This window comes from Littorina saxatilis, linkage group LG7 (assembly GCF_037325665.1).
Source record: "Littorina saxatilis isolate snail1 linkage group LG7, US_GU_Lsax_2.0, whole genome shotgun sequence".
NCBI lineage: Eukaryota > Metazoa > Mollusca > Gastropoda > Littorinimorpha > Littorinidae > Littorina > Littorina saxatilis.
In genome coordinates this window covers 26,630,168-26,646,933 of record NC_090251.1, presented here as the reverse complement: position 1 = coordinate 26,646,933, position 16,766 = coordinate 26,630,168, and the positions used below count along the sequence as shown (strand labels likewise).

General features: G+C 41.6%; 1 protein-coding gene across 4 annotated transcripts in view; it reads right to left on the bottom strand.

Annotated features, from left to right (window-relative positions):
- Positions 1-16,766, bottom strand: part of LOC138971048 (zinc finger protein 70-like) — a 45,300-nt gene that overhangs the window by 23,193 nt on the left and 5,341 nt on the right. Inside the window, exons 1-4 of one of the 4 annotated variants that reach the window (XM_070343652.1) lie at positions 8,056-8,187; positions 7,791-7,863; positions 3,603-4,411; positions 990-1,197 (exon numbers count right to left, since the gene is read on the bottom strand). In XM_070343652.1, coding sequence (XP_070199753.1) covers positions 990-1,197; positions 3,603-4,403 — 1,009 coding nt within the window. In that variant the 5' untranslated portion in view covers positions 4,404-4,411; positions 7,791-7,863; positions 8,056-8,187. Of the gene's footprint in view, positions 1-989; positions 1,198-3,602; positions 4,412-7,790; positions 7,864-8,055; positions 8,414-9,677; positions 14,519-15,663; positions 15,870-16,425; positions 16,634-16,766 lie in introns of those variants that run through there. The other 3 variants (XM_070343649.1, XM_070343650.1, XM_070343651.1) reach the window with 3 other exon arrangements.

Here is a 16,766-nt window from a genome sequence, read left to right as displayed (position 1 = left end):
GGGTCATGCGGCGAAAACAGAAGACCAACCGAGAGGCATTAGATGGACTCTCTTCTCCACACTGGAAGACCTACATTTTGCAGACGACCTGGCACGACTCTCCCTCACTCACCAGCATATAATACATGCCCAGCAAGTAGGTCTGAAGATAAGCCACAAGAAAACTGAGGTGATGACACGGAGGGAGAACTGAAGACCCTAAACCAAACGTGGGGTACCATCCAGAGACTTGCCCAGAACAGACAGGAGTGGAGGTCCTTTGTTGCTGCCCTACATGCCAAATGGCATAACGGGCAGTAAGTAAGAAAGTTTATGCCACTTGCTCATCGTTTCTACAAGCAAAAAGAAGAAATTCCACAACTGAAGACAGTTAATCCACCTCTGATGGGTATTGATTTGGAACTACAGTGGTACCTGGGATGAAAGGACACCCGTGGGACCAGCCAAAAGTGTCCCTACATTGCAGGTGGCCTTTCATGACAGGTATACTTTGGTAGAGATAATATAAAAAGGGACAAGAGAAGGTGTCCTTTTAGGGAAGGTGTCCTCACATGGGAGGGTCCACACATAGCAGGTACTGCTGTATTTATTCCCCTGGATTAAACAAGTCGGAAGAATGCGTCTTTTATCAGTTCCAATCTAAAATCACTGCTACAACACCAGAGTCAGTTCCAAAGCAAACTAAAACTGTTTCAAACTGCTATTTGTCCTACAAGCACCAGCAAGTACTCTTTATTTCTATCTCCTATACGTGTAATATGTGCACTTCAAATTGTTTTGTCTTCTTAATGATTTTGAATACATGTATTATGAATTGTAGAATTTTATAACTTAGACATCCTGTCAATTCTAAGGGCACATTCATAAAGTTCAACTTGTTAAATGTTTTAGACAAGATTCCATTGGCCTGTAAAAAAAATAAAAGGAAAAAAAAGAAAGAAATAAACTAGTCTGCTATAACCATGTATGTACTACTACTACAAATGTACCTTCCAAAACAGCAATGTTACAGTTGCGACTTATGCCATTGAACTTCTTCCCACAGCGGAAACAACGCAGGTAGGGGGAGCCAGTGTGGCATGTGACATGAGTGTAGGCTTCCAGCTCCAACGTGAACCGTTTATCGCATGCTCTGCACTGGAACCGCTTCTTGGGTGTACTGTCGTTGCATGACGTACTCTGTGAACCACCTGGTTCCTGTTGAAAAAACAAACAAGGCAGGATTATACAGTGGAACCTCCCTTTTAACCTTCACTGATGGCTCTCAGTGACTCAGGCACCCACACTACCTTAAACCTCATGTACCCCATAAGTGTTTTTGCTTTTGATATCACAACACAGAGACTTTATATATATATTCTTCAAGAATGTTTATACTAATATTATCATCCTGAAAAGGGTGAATGAACTTGATAAACACGCACATTTAAAACACACAAAGCTAGTGAAGCAGCAGTTTGGGGAAGTATAGTACATGTACACCGAATGCCACTAATTTTAACACAAAAGGTGTTACAACTTACTTACAAGTTACATGTATACATTTGAATTTGAATTTTATAGAAACTTTATACATTTTAATTTGTATCCAAAAATGCTATTCCCTCCCAGTCCCAGCTACTTTGTATGTTATGCGGTATGGTCTGTGAGTATAATAAAATAAATAAGCAGATCTTAACAGGGGGTAAATTTACAAAGGCATGGGTGAAACCTAAGAAAATGAAATTGACTGAAATTTTTTTGCGGCAGGGGTCCAGAGGCCGCCCAGGCCCTGGCGGGGTACGGGGCAGGGCCCCGTTAGGGGGTCCAGGGGGGCAATGCCCCCCGGCCGAAAACGAATTTTTGAATTATTCATTGTGATTTTGTGGCCTTTCCTGGCAAAAAAATACACTATCATGCAGGTCAAAAAAATACCTTCAGATTCTAATGATATGGTAAAAAGGGTAAACAAAATCAAAACAATTCACAGAAGTAATCATTTTTGTGTGTGTATCCTTTCACACTTGCATCTTCCAACACAACGACACAATTTATAACAATTAACATTGACAACAGCCATACTACATGAAATAGAAACTGAACAACTGAACAACTGAAATAAAAGTTCGAAATATTTAATTATAAGAAGCAAACATTGCCAGACAGGCATTGAAATAAATGATGAAACAGAATGTCACACATGCAAACAGCATGATGTAGCACTGCACAAAGTAACAACTAAGCAGTAGCATCTCTTATACAGTGGAACCCCTCTCTATGACCCCCCACTCTAAGGACTACCCCGCCACAACGACCCTTTTTTTTAACCGATGTGTTTCCTTATATATATATAGTTGTCACCAGTGTAGCGACCACCCCGCTCTAACGTCTAAGGACCGACCTAACAGCTTGTGTAACGACTTTGTCAGACAAAGCCAAGACTCTCAGTCAGCGTAACGCATCACTGACAAAGACGTCAGCAAAGGCACTAAACAGCTGAGAGGTGTGATGGTTGGGTGGGCTGAGTAAACATCACAAACCAATCATCGAGATCAAAGGCAGGTCCATTGTGATAGCTGGGTGGCCTTGTTTATAGACACTGACCTTCTTCCCAGGGGTCATTGACCCAGTTTTAGCTACGAGAGGTGGTTCCCCTTTCATATCTGAGAGAGGAAACACTTCCTGCACCCGGGTCAGTGACCGAGTTTAACCTATGGGGAGTTTAACCTATGGCGCGGTCTCTTTGATGTCTTGAGAGGAAATTTGGCCAGGGTACTGAGATCTGAGGGTAGTACATGCACCAGAACTGGTGGACACCATCGACAATGTCAAACATGAAATCGAAGCAGTTTGCTTGAGGAAACGGTCGTCAGCAACTCAAACTTCTCTGTTTTCTTTTTGTAAGAAAATCTGAGGTGACTTTCTTTGTGGCCCCCTGACCCCGCCCCCTCCCTCTGTAAGGACCCCCCTCCATAAGGGCCGATTTTTGTCAACATTTTCAAGGTCGCTAGAGAGGGGTTCCACTGTAGTGCAAAGTTCTCAAGGAAAAGCACTTGAGTTTCAAGCACCAAACTTATCACACACACTGACACAGTTTTAGTTTCATGAACTCCAACCAGTCCCATCGCCATTTGTTGGCTAGACCAGCATCAATAAGATCTGTCCGTGCGTTTTCCGTCAAAACCGGCATCTTTGTCGCAGAAATCGTGTCACCACTTCGTAATGCCTGCCAAAACGCGAGAGAACTTTTTTTTTTATCGTGATGCAGAGCGAATCCGAAAGCAAAAAAACCTCACCTGCGGGGTTTACCGCGAGCACGGGCAAAAGCGCTTCCGTTTCCGGGCAAACTGCAACCGGTTCACTATAGCAGTTCGAAAACGCGTTCCGCAAGTAGTTTCGGGTTTTTTTTAATCTCAATTTTTTTTTCTTTTCAAAATTGCGGATTGACGGAATTTCCGTCAGACTTATTTTCAGATAGACGGATTTCAGTCAATTGACGGGCTAGTTTCACCCATGCAAAGGTTATAAACAGAAAATGCAAAAAAGCAAGGTCTTAAAAGGGAGGGAATAAAATGTTGGGGGAGAGGTGAGGGAGGGGGGGGGGGTGTTCCACTGTCACTCACATCATTTGCTGCAGCCACTGGGAAAGTCTGGATCATTTCTTCCAGGGGCACATCACTCAGTTGTGCACCAATTTTCTCCAACTTATATTTCTGCTTGCTCCCAGACTTGCCACTTTTCTTGCATTTTTTTCTGACCACCGATTGTGTCTTTCCACTGGCACTAACAGTGCCAGGTACATCACTGACACTGAAAGAGACAGGCAGGTCGCTGACACTGTCAGATGTTGTCATGTCACTGACTGATGTAGTCATTTCACCATTACAAAGATCATTCTCACTCTTTATCACTGGATGGATTATATCTCTCTCATTGCTGTCTACTTTCACACCCTGTGTATTCACACAAAGTTCAGTAGCATGTTGATCAGAACCTCGCCTGAAACAGTCATTGTCTTCAAGATGCAACAGCTCAGGTTTCCGCACCTGAAAACATTCTTCAGGTAAGTCACTACTTGTTTTGGTCTGTGACTGTGAAGTCAAAGGAAGTTCACGACTGTTCACGGTACCTTCTCCACTTCCGAGAAGTCCCTTTGAATAACTTTCAACTATGTTTATCGCTCTTTCTGTCGGTGACATTTGCTGGTCGTTTGAGTGGTGTCTTGAAATGCTGCTGAAAACATCAGACTGGGTGTCACCTGGTGTTACTGTTGCTGTCTGTGTGTCTGATATGTCACTGGGTGTCATGCTGGCAGCAGCAGGACTAGGCGTTGAAGTGTCGCTGACGGCATGAAATGGCAGGGTGACAGGAATGCAGAACATGTCCAGGATATGTTGGAGGTCTGCTGGGGCCATCTTCAACATGTGCAGGTCTGAAAAAGAGGACCACATGCACAGATCTATAAAGTTGAAATACGATTCACTTATTTTGTTATTATTACACAGTAAGACTAAGAGAAACCAAATAGTCTGATGTGTCTATAGATTAAGAATGCATAATTTAACTACGAATTAAAGGCTTTTGATTTAAAGGTTAAACTAATTTAATCAACCTTTGTCAAATATATATATATATATATATATTCATTACTATCAAAGACGCAAACAAGATTTCCAACCCAGTCCTACAGTGAAATAAAACGAGGTTAAAACAGGGTGGAGAAATTTGCTGAATTTTGCAGAAAATATTCTTATGAGCTTCAATTATGATTTAATGCAGTACTATACCTGGTACCTTGCAGTTGCATTGTCCAAGTACGATTGTTAATGTCTTTAGAATTACTTTCACTTTCAGAATCGTTGTCGTTCATTTAATCAGGCATGGGAATTGAAAAAAGTAAAAAAGGCTGAACATTTGTAAGTAATAGCAAAGTCGACGGCGCGAAGCGCCTAGCCCTGCTAGGGGGGTTTGGGGGCATTTTGGGCGGAATTTTTGTTTCTCCAAAGAGCCCAATTTGTGTAATTTGGTGTCATCTTAGCTCCAAGTTTGCCATTATATTCAGTTCTTAGAACCATTTTTGCCTCCCCCATTTATTTTTTCGGCGGACACTTTCGCTTTTTCGGTGGAACAAAAAAAATATTCGGCGGAAATTTGCCTTTCGGCGGACAATTAATTCCCATGCCTGTTTTTTGATTTATTGTTGTACTACAGTCCCTGCAATGTACGACCCTCGGCGTGAGTGGGTAACTGACGTATGAACAGATTTGCTGGGCACGGAGCGTTTTTCTACAGTACAGTGGAACCCCCCTTTTGAGACCTCCACAAATCTGACAAAATCAGGTCTTAACAAGTCGCGTAAGGCGAAAATACAATATTTAGTCAAGTAGCTGTCGAACTCACAGAATGAAACGCAATGCCATTTTACTCGTAGCATCGTCAGGCCACCGCTCATGGCAAAGGCAGTGAAATTGACAAGAAGAGCGGGGTAGTAGTTGCGCTAAGAAGGATAGCACGCTTTTCTGTACCTCTCTTTGTTTTAACTTTCTGAGCGTGTTTTTAATCCAAACATATCATATCTATATGTTTTTGGAATCAGGAACCGACAAGGAATAAGATGAAAGTGTTTTTAAATTGATTTGGACAATTTAATTTTGATAATAATTTTTATATATTTAATTTTCAGAGCTTGTTTTTAATCCGAATATAACATATTTATATGTTTTTGGAATCAGCAAATGATGGAAAATAAGATAAACGTAAATTTGGATCGTTTTATAAATTTTTATTTTTTTTTACAATTTTCAGATTTTTAATGACCAAAGTCATTAATTAATTTTTAAGCCACCAAGCTGAAATGCAATACCGAACCCCGGGCTTCGTCGAAGATTACTTGACCAAAATTTGAACCAATTTGGTTGAAAAATGAGGGCGTGACAGTGCCGCCTCAACTTTCACGAAAAGCCGGATATGACGTCATCAAAGACATTTATCAAAAAAATGAAAAAAACGTTCGGGGATTTCATACCCAGGAACTCTCATGTCAAATTTCATAAAGATCGGTCCAGTAGTTTAGTCTGAATCGCTCTACACACACACACACACACACGCACGCACGCACGCACGCACACACATACGCACATACACCACGACCCTCGTTTCGATTCCCCCTCGATGTTAAAATATTTAGTCAAAACTTGACTAAATATAAAAAGGAGGGAAACTGAAAATTGGGGTAAATTTACAGAGGTTTTGGAATAGAAAGTCTAAGAAAACAAGATCTTAAAAGAGAAGAAGTCTTAAATTGGGGGGTCTTAAAAGGGTTCCACTGTATTTGCACTTATTAAGCTGCCACTTGCAAAACGTGGTCGTGGACATCCACTTTCGGTACAAACTGTAAGTCTTCTTCTGCGTTCGTGGGCTGAAACTCCCACGTACACTCGTGGTTTTTTTTTTGCACAAGTGGAATTTTACGTGTATGACCGTTTTTTACCCCGCCATTTAGGCAGCCATACGCCGTTTTCGGAGGAAGCATGCTGGGTATTTTCGTGTTTCTATAACCCACCGAACTCTGACATGGATTACAGGATCTTTTTCGTGTGCACTTGGTCTTGTGCTTGCGTGTACACACGGGGGTGTTCGGACACCAAGGAGAGTCTGCACACAAAGTTGACTCTGAGAAATAAATCTCTCGCCGAACGTGGCGACGAACTCATGCTGACAGCGGCCAACTGGATACAAATCCAGCGCGCTACCGACTGAGCTACATCCCTGCCCCAACTGTAAGTCATACCTACAATGTGCGGAGAGACCCTCTGCAAATTTTACCACAACCGAATCGATTTTAAATTTAACAGAGCAGTATGGCTAGTCAGACTTCTTGTAAACGTCATAACAGCAGTGGGGAATAAAATAATAGCGATGTCAGTCTTCTGTTAAGTGCACATGTACCCAGTAGGAGCAGGGTTGATTGGGGTTAGGAGTGGAGTACGGCACTTCGGTTTCGAGTCTTTCTACTTTCTTGCATTCAGAGGAGCAAAGACGCCAACACAAAACTGCCCTGTGTTTTTTGTTTCCTCGCCTGCTGGATATGATTTATAAACAATGGAAGCTACAGTTGCCTCAGAGTAAGACAGTGGAAATTTGGCCACATCACTATAAGGCCAAAAAAAAAAAAAGGTCTGTTTACGGTAACATAGGCCAAAAAAATAGGGTCGGTAGGTCGGGATTTTTTTTCCCCCCAAAAAAACCATATTTTTACGTTATTTTGCCAAAAAAACAAGATTTTTTCCCCCCCCCAAATGCCAAAAAAAAGTCTAGGGTCGCGCGAAAAAACTAGGGTCGGTCGGGTTACCGTAAACAGACCTTTTTTTTTGTTTTGGCCTAAGCATCACTGTGTCCTGTTATGCATACCACTACCACTACCAGCGGATGATCAAGGGTAAAACTATCATTAATGCCAGGGTTTGGTTTGTAAACTAGTAATAAGTACTAGTAGATCTATGCCTTGCCCATAAAAAGTCTCATTAAATTTCTCTTCAGTGGATAAAAGGGCGCATTGAGATTGCGTACTACCACTACGCCACCCTATGCATCCTTTACATTGGAATTTGGATTACGGTATTTACACTACAGCAGCATTCGGAATGAGCAAAGCAAAATTAAAGCGTGACTAGCGGAGTTTGTGTGACGAAGTGTGATTGGCTATGAAATATATGTGATGTATTGTATGTACTGGTTTTTTTTTCACTTGGGATGGAGGTCGGGGGGCATCCCTCCAGGGACGTGCCACCTGCAATGGCCTATATATATACCTGTACGGACAGGTTTGCAGTTATGGTCCGGGTTGTCCGTTCATGAGAGGAACTGCTGTACACTTCTCCTCTGCTATTAAGAAAAAGGGAAACACAAGTCGGGGTCAGCCAGAAAAGCTTCGGTATAGGTTAAGGAAACTTCTCTATACTGCTGGATGCACTTTAAACCCTGTCTTACTCTTTGGCACGTACTGACAGTGACACCGACAGAAGGGTAACGACAGAAGAATACTTTCAGTTTCACTTTCAGTAGTTTTACACTTACTGCTTGATATGATGGCATTCACAAGGTAAGCATCTTCCTTGTCCTCAGTTTTGAACCTCCTGTCAGTGTCGACCCTATTCACGTTACCACAAGAACACAAAATGTCGAGAACACTGGCCAGTCCTACTCGTGTCTCTCTTCGGGTTCGTCTCAAGTCCAACAACCCCTTGCACTGTGTGCAGTCCATTTGGTTCGCCAGGTAAAAGACATCCACAATTCTCCGACCTCTTTTCCACGCCGTATCAACACACAACTCCATTTCGATGTGTGAATGAAGTCAAACAGATTGTAAAGAACCAGTTGAGTCTGCACAATCCACAGAAAGCAAGTCGTTTGTTGTGAAGTTGTAAAAGGTAGCAAGAACTGAAGAAAAGAAGGGAGATTACTGTGAAAGCAAATCCCAGTAACTTTGCACTTGGAAATGTTGGATCCAGTCGTGGACCTCATGTCACACCGGATTTGACACATTGTTTTGCTGAGGTATTCCGCTTCTGTCGAGCTCTCTTCGTTTTGTTTGTTTGTAAGCTTTTTGTTGTTTTTGTTTGTGCTTTTCTTCTGCGCATGCTCACTGTAGGTATGTGCAGTTACATTGTTGCTCTTTTCTAGTTGTGTTGTTGATTTTTTTTTTCCTCCAGACCCTATAGCCTTTACCCCCTTTAATTTTTTTTTCAATTTAATTATACGCACAGCGTTTATGAAGAATAGGCTCAAGCCAAAAAAACGAACAAAACACTTAAATTGGTTTTCAATGACACGAAAAACAAAATAAGAATAAGTAGATCGCCTCCTTTTTTCTTTTTTTCTTTTTAATTGAAGTTTGGTTTTCTATTAATAAAATTGCATATATATGGCTTTTTATTGTCAAGAAATCATGTCAGCGCTATATACCCTGGATGTCACTTAGGAGAAACTTTCCTTTTTAAAAAGTTGTTGGGTCCCTTCCAAAAAAAAATAGGGCAAGTCTGGGAATCAGAAACACTGACTTTCACCCTGAACAACCTATCTTCTGGAGCACTATATAAATATTGCTTTCAATATACATTAACTCCCACTAATGACCTTGAAAATGTCCAGGAAAATCGGTTGTAAAAAGGAGGGGTCTATATTTTGAATTTTAGGGAAGAGTTTCAACAGCTTTGTCTTTGAATATTTATTGGATCTGGGTTTTCCCACTCCCTGACTTTTTGCGACTCCATTTGTGACCCTCCACCACGAAATGAGTTGCATGTCACCTCGCGCGGTTCTGCGCTAGGCATAATATAAGTCCGGGGGGTGTCTAGTAACAGTGTGAGGGTCACCATAGTCACAGGCTTATAACTCAGTTTTTGCTCTTTTCTAAAACGGTTTTCCCCACTGGATAGAAAATAAAAAACTCTAAGAAAATGTAAAAAAATAAAAATCGTGAAAAGGTGACATGCGACTCATTCTGTTGTGGAGGGTCACATTTGCGGTTTCACCTTAGTTTTTACTCTCTTCTACTTTAATGCGATCTTTTAGCTACAAAAGTTTCAGTTTTGTTGTTAAAAGTTGCCATTTCAACACCACCTCTCAACAATTAAAAATGAGGTTCAATTAAGACATAGTGCTTTGAAAGACAACAGCTCACAAACTCAAGTCAAAAAAAGTGTTTAAATGTTTATTCAGAATAATTCATTCACTCAGTTGATGAATACATAATCACAGAATCTATACACAAACAAACACGCCAAACAAGCCCAAAACGCTTTCATTATTGAGTTGTTTTTCAAACTCCTATTCCCGTTCTCCTTCCCGGCCCCCTATCCTACCTACTCCGAGGGCGGTACCACATGTATTTCAATTGTGAAAGTAAAGGGTGAGATGGGGACAAACACAGACCACTAGAACTGTACGCACTTACTTCCACACGCCTGAGTAATGCTGGTCAGTCGTCCATGCATGACTAATGAGGGGCGTGTGCTGCGTAATACAGTGGAACCCACCTTTTAAGACCCCTTAATTTGAGACTTCCTCCCTTTTAAGACCTTGCTTTTTAAGATGTTCTGTTCATAACCTCTGTAAATTTACCTCCATTTTAAGACTCCCTCCTTTTTAAGATCTAATTTTCTCAGATTTTTGAAGGTCTTAAATGGGGGGGTTCCACTGTAAAGAACTTTGACACTCACTCATAATCAGGTGAGAGGCGTTTTTGACCAACTGTTGGTAGGTCAGTTGTCAGAAAAAAAGAAGGCATTACCCCACGGTGGTCAGTTACAGTGTGAAAGCCAACGGTAAAGAATATCGGTTGGCAAACAGTGTTGTTTTCAGGAGGGGTCATCATGGGAGGCTCCCCTGTATAAAAAAATTTCTAATAATAAAAATAATAAATCTCTTTTCTATAGCGCAAGTTCAGAATTCACAGCTCCAAGCGCTTTACAATTCCAAAACACACACACACACACACACACACACACACACACACACACACACACACACACACACACACACACGATATACAAATCATGAATTAGAAAATACAAGCACACTAATCTACCATAGCGATACGAAAAATTACAGTCAATAACAACAACAAAATTCAGCAAGCAAGCGTACTTACTACTAAAATAGGGATGCATGCTCTCTCTCTCACCGCGTCCTCCTTCTCTCTCTCCCTCTCTCACCGCATCCTCGCTCTCTCTCTCTCTCGCTCTTTTATATCTTCTGCAAGCATGTGACCACACAGGCATACTAATAATGTCAGCCAGACCACCCCCCCCCCCCCAACCCTAATATTTGTGCCTTGTCATACAATAAAACAAACATTTTATCTATATCATTGTTTATATATTCATTTTTTGGCTCAATGGATCAATCAACCCAAACGAGCAGCGTCAATCAAGCAAGTAGCATAACCTGGTTACAGCCAATCAGAGGCCTTACATCATAAATATTATATTTTATTTGCATTGTTCACCAAAATATGACATTTCACGCAGATGGAGACAGTCATTGCTCTATATTATAGCTAAGAGACTGCACAAGTGATGGAGGTGAATAATGACTGTCAAGATTTGTGTCAAATGGCTTAAAAGCACAGTAAGCCTCCCGTAAACCATCACAGATACTGTCAGGCTTTTACACACAGTACAAACACCCTTCCATTTGAACGCTCACCAAACAGGAACATCCTAGGTGCCCTACGTAAAGAGCGAGCAATTTTCAAAGAATTAATTTTGCGGAGAGAGTGTCAGAGACAATCGGACCATGGTGCGTTTTGGCACCAGACCTAACTTAAAATCTAAAATTAATATAAATTGACAGCTTGTTTCACAAACATTCTTAAATCATAAAAGAATTTTTTTTCATCAAGACAAGATCAGTACAATTCGAAGTTTTGAAAGTTTGAAACAAGAAAAGGCCGGAAGCAGGGTCACGCAAGGTCGTGGTTCTCGTAGCAGACGACGGTTTATACCTATCGCCAGTTCCTCTGAACAGTCAAAAGCCATCGCTAGAGTTCTTGTGAACCACAGCCGTTTGTTTCGTGCATAGTCAGAGGTACTTAATAACGTGCTATTGCAGATAAGCTCACAGCGAGTCGCATTCAAATTACTAACTGACGACTACATTGTGAAAAAGGGAAACTTGATCACACGGGTTCACGATGGCTCAGGGGTAAGAAAAACCACGCAAAAATAAATTCTTTGAAAATTGCTCGCTCTTTACGGAGGGCACCTAGGATGTTCCCGTTTGGTGAGCGTTCAAATGGAAGGGTGTTTGTACTGTGTGTAAAAGCCTGACAGTATCTGTGATGGTTTACGGGAGGCTTACTGTGCCTTTAATATGGGCAACAAGTCAAATAGCATCAGAGAAAAGTGTCCCCTATTGGGTAAAATCAGACCATCCTCAGACGGATCAAGATGTCAAAGAGAAGCTGACACCCCCAGAGGGGAGATCAATTCAACAGAGAAATTTATCTTATCTAGAGGAGGACCATACAGGTGTTCCATCGTTTTACTACCAAGACCAGACAGGTGTTTCGACACTTTTTTTTTTTTTACATTCGAGATAGACACTACAAAAGTAGAGGTCCCATTTAATCAATAAAACATATAACAATGGCACTATACATCATCTGTTTGTAAAACTTTACATCGAAATAAAACAAAATGTACACGATAAAACAAATTAGTCTTTTTGTTTAGCGTATGTTCTGTGAGGTGTCAATATACAGTTTTTCACATAAACAGGGAAAACATGTTAAACAAAGTATGTGTGTTTACGTTACAGATAACACGATAACAATGACTAGACAATCAATTCGTACAAGACATGTCACAAGAGTATTCCGTTATACAATCATCATGACCCATGTTAGCGCAAGTTTTGAAAATCTTTTTAAGTAAAGATTGTCCATGGGTGTTCTTTGGACACACCTTTTTGGGGCTAGTGCTTCGGCGTTTCCCCGACTATGTTTTTTCAAATAACCAGCCGCATTGTTTGGAGGATTTGCCCAAGTTTTATGTAAACTGCCGTGCTGCTGTCCAAGCAGCACTTGGTGCAAAGCCTGACTTTGTTTTCACATGTACCCAAACTTGTAAAATGTATTATGAACTTTTGTTAAATGCCAGAAATACTGTACCTAATACTTTCCACAGTTACCCTTTAAGATTCTGTTTCGTGATCTGACGAACAAAGTGCTAGACCCTGTCACTCTCAATGTGTGTTTCAGGCTAGCACATGACGTTCTGCCAGTCGCATACAGACTGTATTTATGGAATTGCCCTGTTGTCCGTTTTTGTTTGTCTTGCCGCACACAGTGTGAGACAGTGGAGCACTTGTTGTTTTACTGCCCCCTGTCTCAGCTTGCCAAAGAATGGCTCCAGAATATGCTTAAAGATTTGTGTAACTTAGATTTAAACATTGACATGCTTCGTTTTGGGCTTGTTAGCCCCACGGTTGACTTCCGTGACCTCGCACTGGTTCTGCTATCCGAGTACAGATACTCAGTATGGATGTGCCGGAACCAGTGTCGATTTGACAAACGTCTAACTGCACAGCAGTATAAACGGTATCTAACTGCTCGTGTGAGCAATAGAATTCTGATAGATCATCGTCGTCTGACGATCGACAAGTTCACCCGCCTATGGGTCCTGCCTGGTCTGTGTAGGCTGAACGGCAGGGGGCGGGTGGTCAACACATTCCCTCCTTAATGTAACTGCTCAGTAACTGATGGTCACTGGGCGTGTGCTGAACGGAGTGTGAGACAGAGAGGCAGTGTGAAAAAACGGAGTGAATTACGTACATGCCCAGAGGCCAAGTGTGAATGTGTTGAATGATAATGTTCAATTTCATATGTGTATGCCTAGTCAAAATAACAGAAATACTCTTAAAACATGTTTTGATTTCAAAAAGTGTCCAGTCATGATGAGGTGTTTCGACACTAAGGTGTCTCATCAACGGTCAGGTGGTAGAAATGGTAAGAGTGGTCAACCCATTGTATCCAACCAAGAAGCAAACCGCTCTCTGAGCGGTAGCTTCTGTTGGCATGGGAGACCATACCCTCATCTGACAATCCCAAGAGGACATATGTGAAGGGAAACACGTTGATTTAAGATCAAAGTGTGGAATCTAAATTTGTTAAGAAAGAATTTTGACATTTAGACAAGTTTTAACCAAGGAATTAGGTTAAAACACAAGAAATTTGAACAAAACTAAAGGGAGGTAATGCTCTGTACAAGCCTGTAGATCCAGTAAAGGATACATGAACAAGGATATCTAATTTGAAGAAGTAAAACAGAAAAAGTGGTCAACTTTTTGCTGCTGTTCAACACAGGGCTTTTGTAGAGAAAAAGTCCTCTGCAAGACTTTTTCAATTGGATCGCTTTAAAGGCGATTCAACTTTCACGGTGACCAATTAATAAAATATCAGAAGTTGTTAAAGATACAATCGAAAGTCATCAAAAACTTTTTTCTGAGACTTGTTAAAATCTCTAAGCAGAGCAAAACAGAGAGAAAAGAGTCCCTTCATTTTTTTAGATGAAATGTATGATTAAATCTAAGATTGAGATGCATATGTGAAAAATCCTCTTCAGTTTTTATATATATATATATATATATATATATATGCATATCACTTTACTGCCCCATGCTTCTTCATGTGCCAGTCAAGGCTGGGCTTCTGGACAAAGGCGGCCTCACACAGCTGACACTTGAATGGTTTCTCCCCTGTGTGTATCATCTCATGTCTGTCAAGGTGGTTCTTCCTCAGGAAGGCCTTTGGGCAGAACCTACACTTGTACTCCCTCACATCGCCTTCTTTGTGCCAACGCAGGTGTCTGCTTAGGTCTTCTTTGACACGGAATCGTTTCTCGCACAGGGGACAGGCCACGGGGTACTCATCTGCTCGCTTATCGTGTCTTCGATTCTTGTGTGTTCTCAGTGAAGCTCGATTGCTGAGTGTCATTCCGCAAATGTCGCATATGCGCTGTCTTTTGGTTGTGTGAACCTGGAAACACAGCAAACCAGCAATGAAGTTTCAAAACCTCTCTGTGTTGCCAGCATTACCAGCCCGACTATTTGATTTAGCCATGTACATATAACGTGCCTTGTAAGTCCCTAGTATTAAGCACCCACCTGTTCCCTACTTTGTGTCCAACACTGTGTATACAATAATCTATTACCTGGTAAACACCAACCACCCCCATTTGGGTCAGTTCGGATTTTTTCTTTCTCTCTTTTTTTGGGGGGTGGAGGGTGACATTTCATCATTTACTTGAATCAGGGGAGCTAGCACAAGTAGTGGCAGGATGCTGAGGTCGATTCTAGTTGATTTAAAAGCAGCTAGCAAAGGAGTGGTGTTTTTTTCTCTTAGTCTTATACACAAGCGCTGACCCTCTTTTTGGTTGATGGCATGAACCAGTTAAAATAAACTGACTACAATTATTTTGTGCTTGTTCGGGCTGTTTTTGTTCATCATTCCTGCTAAGTCTGAGTGCAGCTAGCGATTTTTCATGGCAGATTTTAAGTCATCCTCTTCAGTTTTTATTTGAGTCATGATCATGTGCTATCAAATGATATCAGAATTGTGTTCCTGTTTAGTTTCTCGATTTTAGTCTGACTAGACACTCGCACACAGATACATGGAGCATGGAGATAATTGCACAGAAACACATCCTATGAATACATTCATTATCGGTGCATAAGTAAGGTGGGCGCTTGCAAGGTACTTAACGGCATTTGAACACACTCTCTCTCACACACACACACACATACTCTCTCTCTCTGTCTGTCTCACTGTGTTTACAATTATTCTCTGTATATGTTCCAAGGACAGGTTGGAAGATTAGGCTAAGCCTAAAACCTTTATCCTTATGTAATAAAGTTCTGAGTTCTGAGTTCTCTTTCTCTGACACAAACGCTCTCTTTTTCACTCTCTCTTGTTCACACCCAGCTGCATTAAAGTATATCAATGGTAAGACTCTCTTCAGAACAAACAAGTCTACACACACACACACACACGCACACATACACCACCACCCTCATTTTGATTCCAAGTCTAAAAAGGTAACTAATCTACCAACCCTAATTTTTCAGGCGTTGTCAGAAACCAACGTTTAATTGGAAGGGCTGGGGGCCTAAGTGACGCCTTACCTTACGGTGTGCGGTGAGCTTGGACCTGCTGGTTGCGCGAAAGGAGCACTGCTGGCAGCTGAGAGAACTGTCCAGAGGGACAGGGGCGCCGCCTCTATAGTTGTGAACCTCTTTCATGTGCTGGCTATGCTGCCTGGCGCTCTGGAATGTATTGGCGCACAACTCACAGACGTACGGACGCACATCGTCATGTTGGTTCAGGTGACCTGCACAAACAAGATGCTGATGAAGAACAAGAAAAGCAAATGTTTGCACATGACTCACCTTCATTACCACCGCCCCTCCCGGAACCACCTTACCCCTTGGAAGACGCCCTCTCTTTTGAAGACCCCAAACCCCTGATAAGACATAAAAACCCCGCCCCTCCCTGAACCACCCGATAAGACATTTTCAAGACCCCGTTTTCTAAAATATTCTGTTCATAACCTCTGTAAGTTTACCCCCTTTATAAGACCCAATTTTCTCATTGTTTTGTAGGTCTTTAAAGGAGGATTTCACTACCTATGTCCTACAAATACCAGAAAGTACTCTCTATTTTTACCACTTACCTATACGTGTAAATACATGCACTTAAATTGTTTGTCTTCTTAATGGTTTGAATACATGTAATAAGAATTGTCGAGATTTATTACCCTTCCATACTGCCTGTTGTTTCTACGGGCACATTTATAAAGTTCAACTTGAAGTGTTCCTTTGTTGTATACAAGATTTTATTGGCATTAAAAAAGAACACTGTCATAACCAATTATGGACTGGTACTACCTTCCAGAACAGCGACGTTGCATTGGCGTCTTATGCCATTGAACTCCTTCCCACAGCGGAAACAACGCAGGTAGGGGGAGCCAGTGTGGCATGTGACATGAGCGTAGGCTTCCAGCTCCGACTTGAACCGTTTATTGCACGCTCTGCATTGGAACCGCTTCTTGGGTGTACTGTCGTTACATGACGTACTCTGTGAACCACCTGGTTCCTGTTGACAAAACAAACAAGGCAGGATTATACAGTGGAACCTCCCTTTTAACCTTCACTGATGGCCCTGGTTGACTCAGGCATCCACGCTACCAAAAACGGACCCATAAGTTTTTTTGTTTTCCATGTCTCGA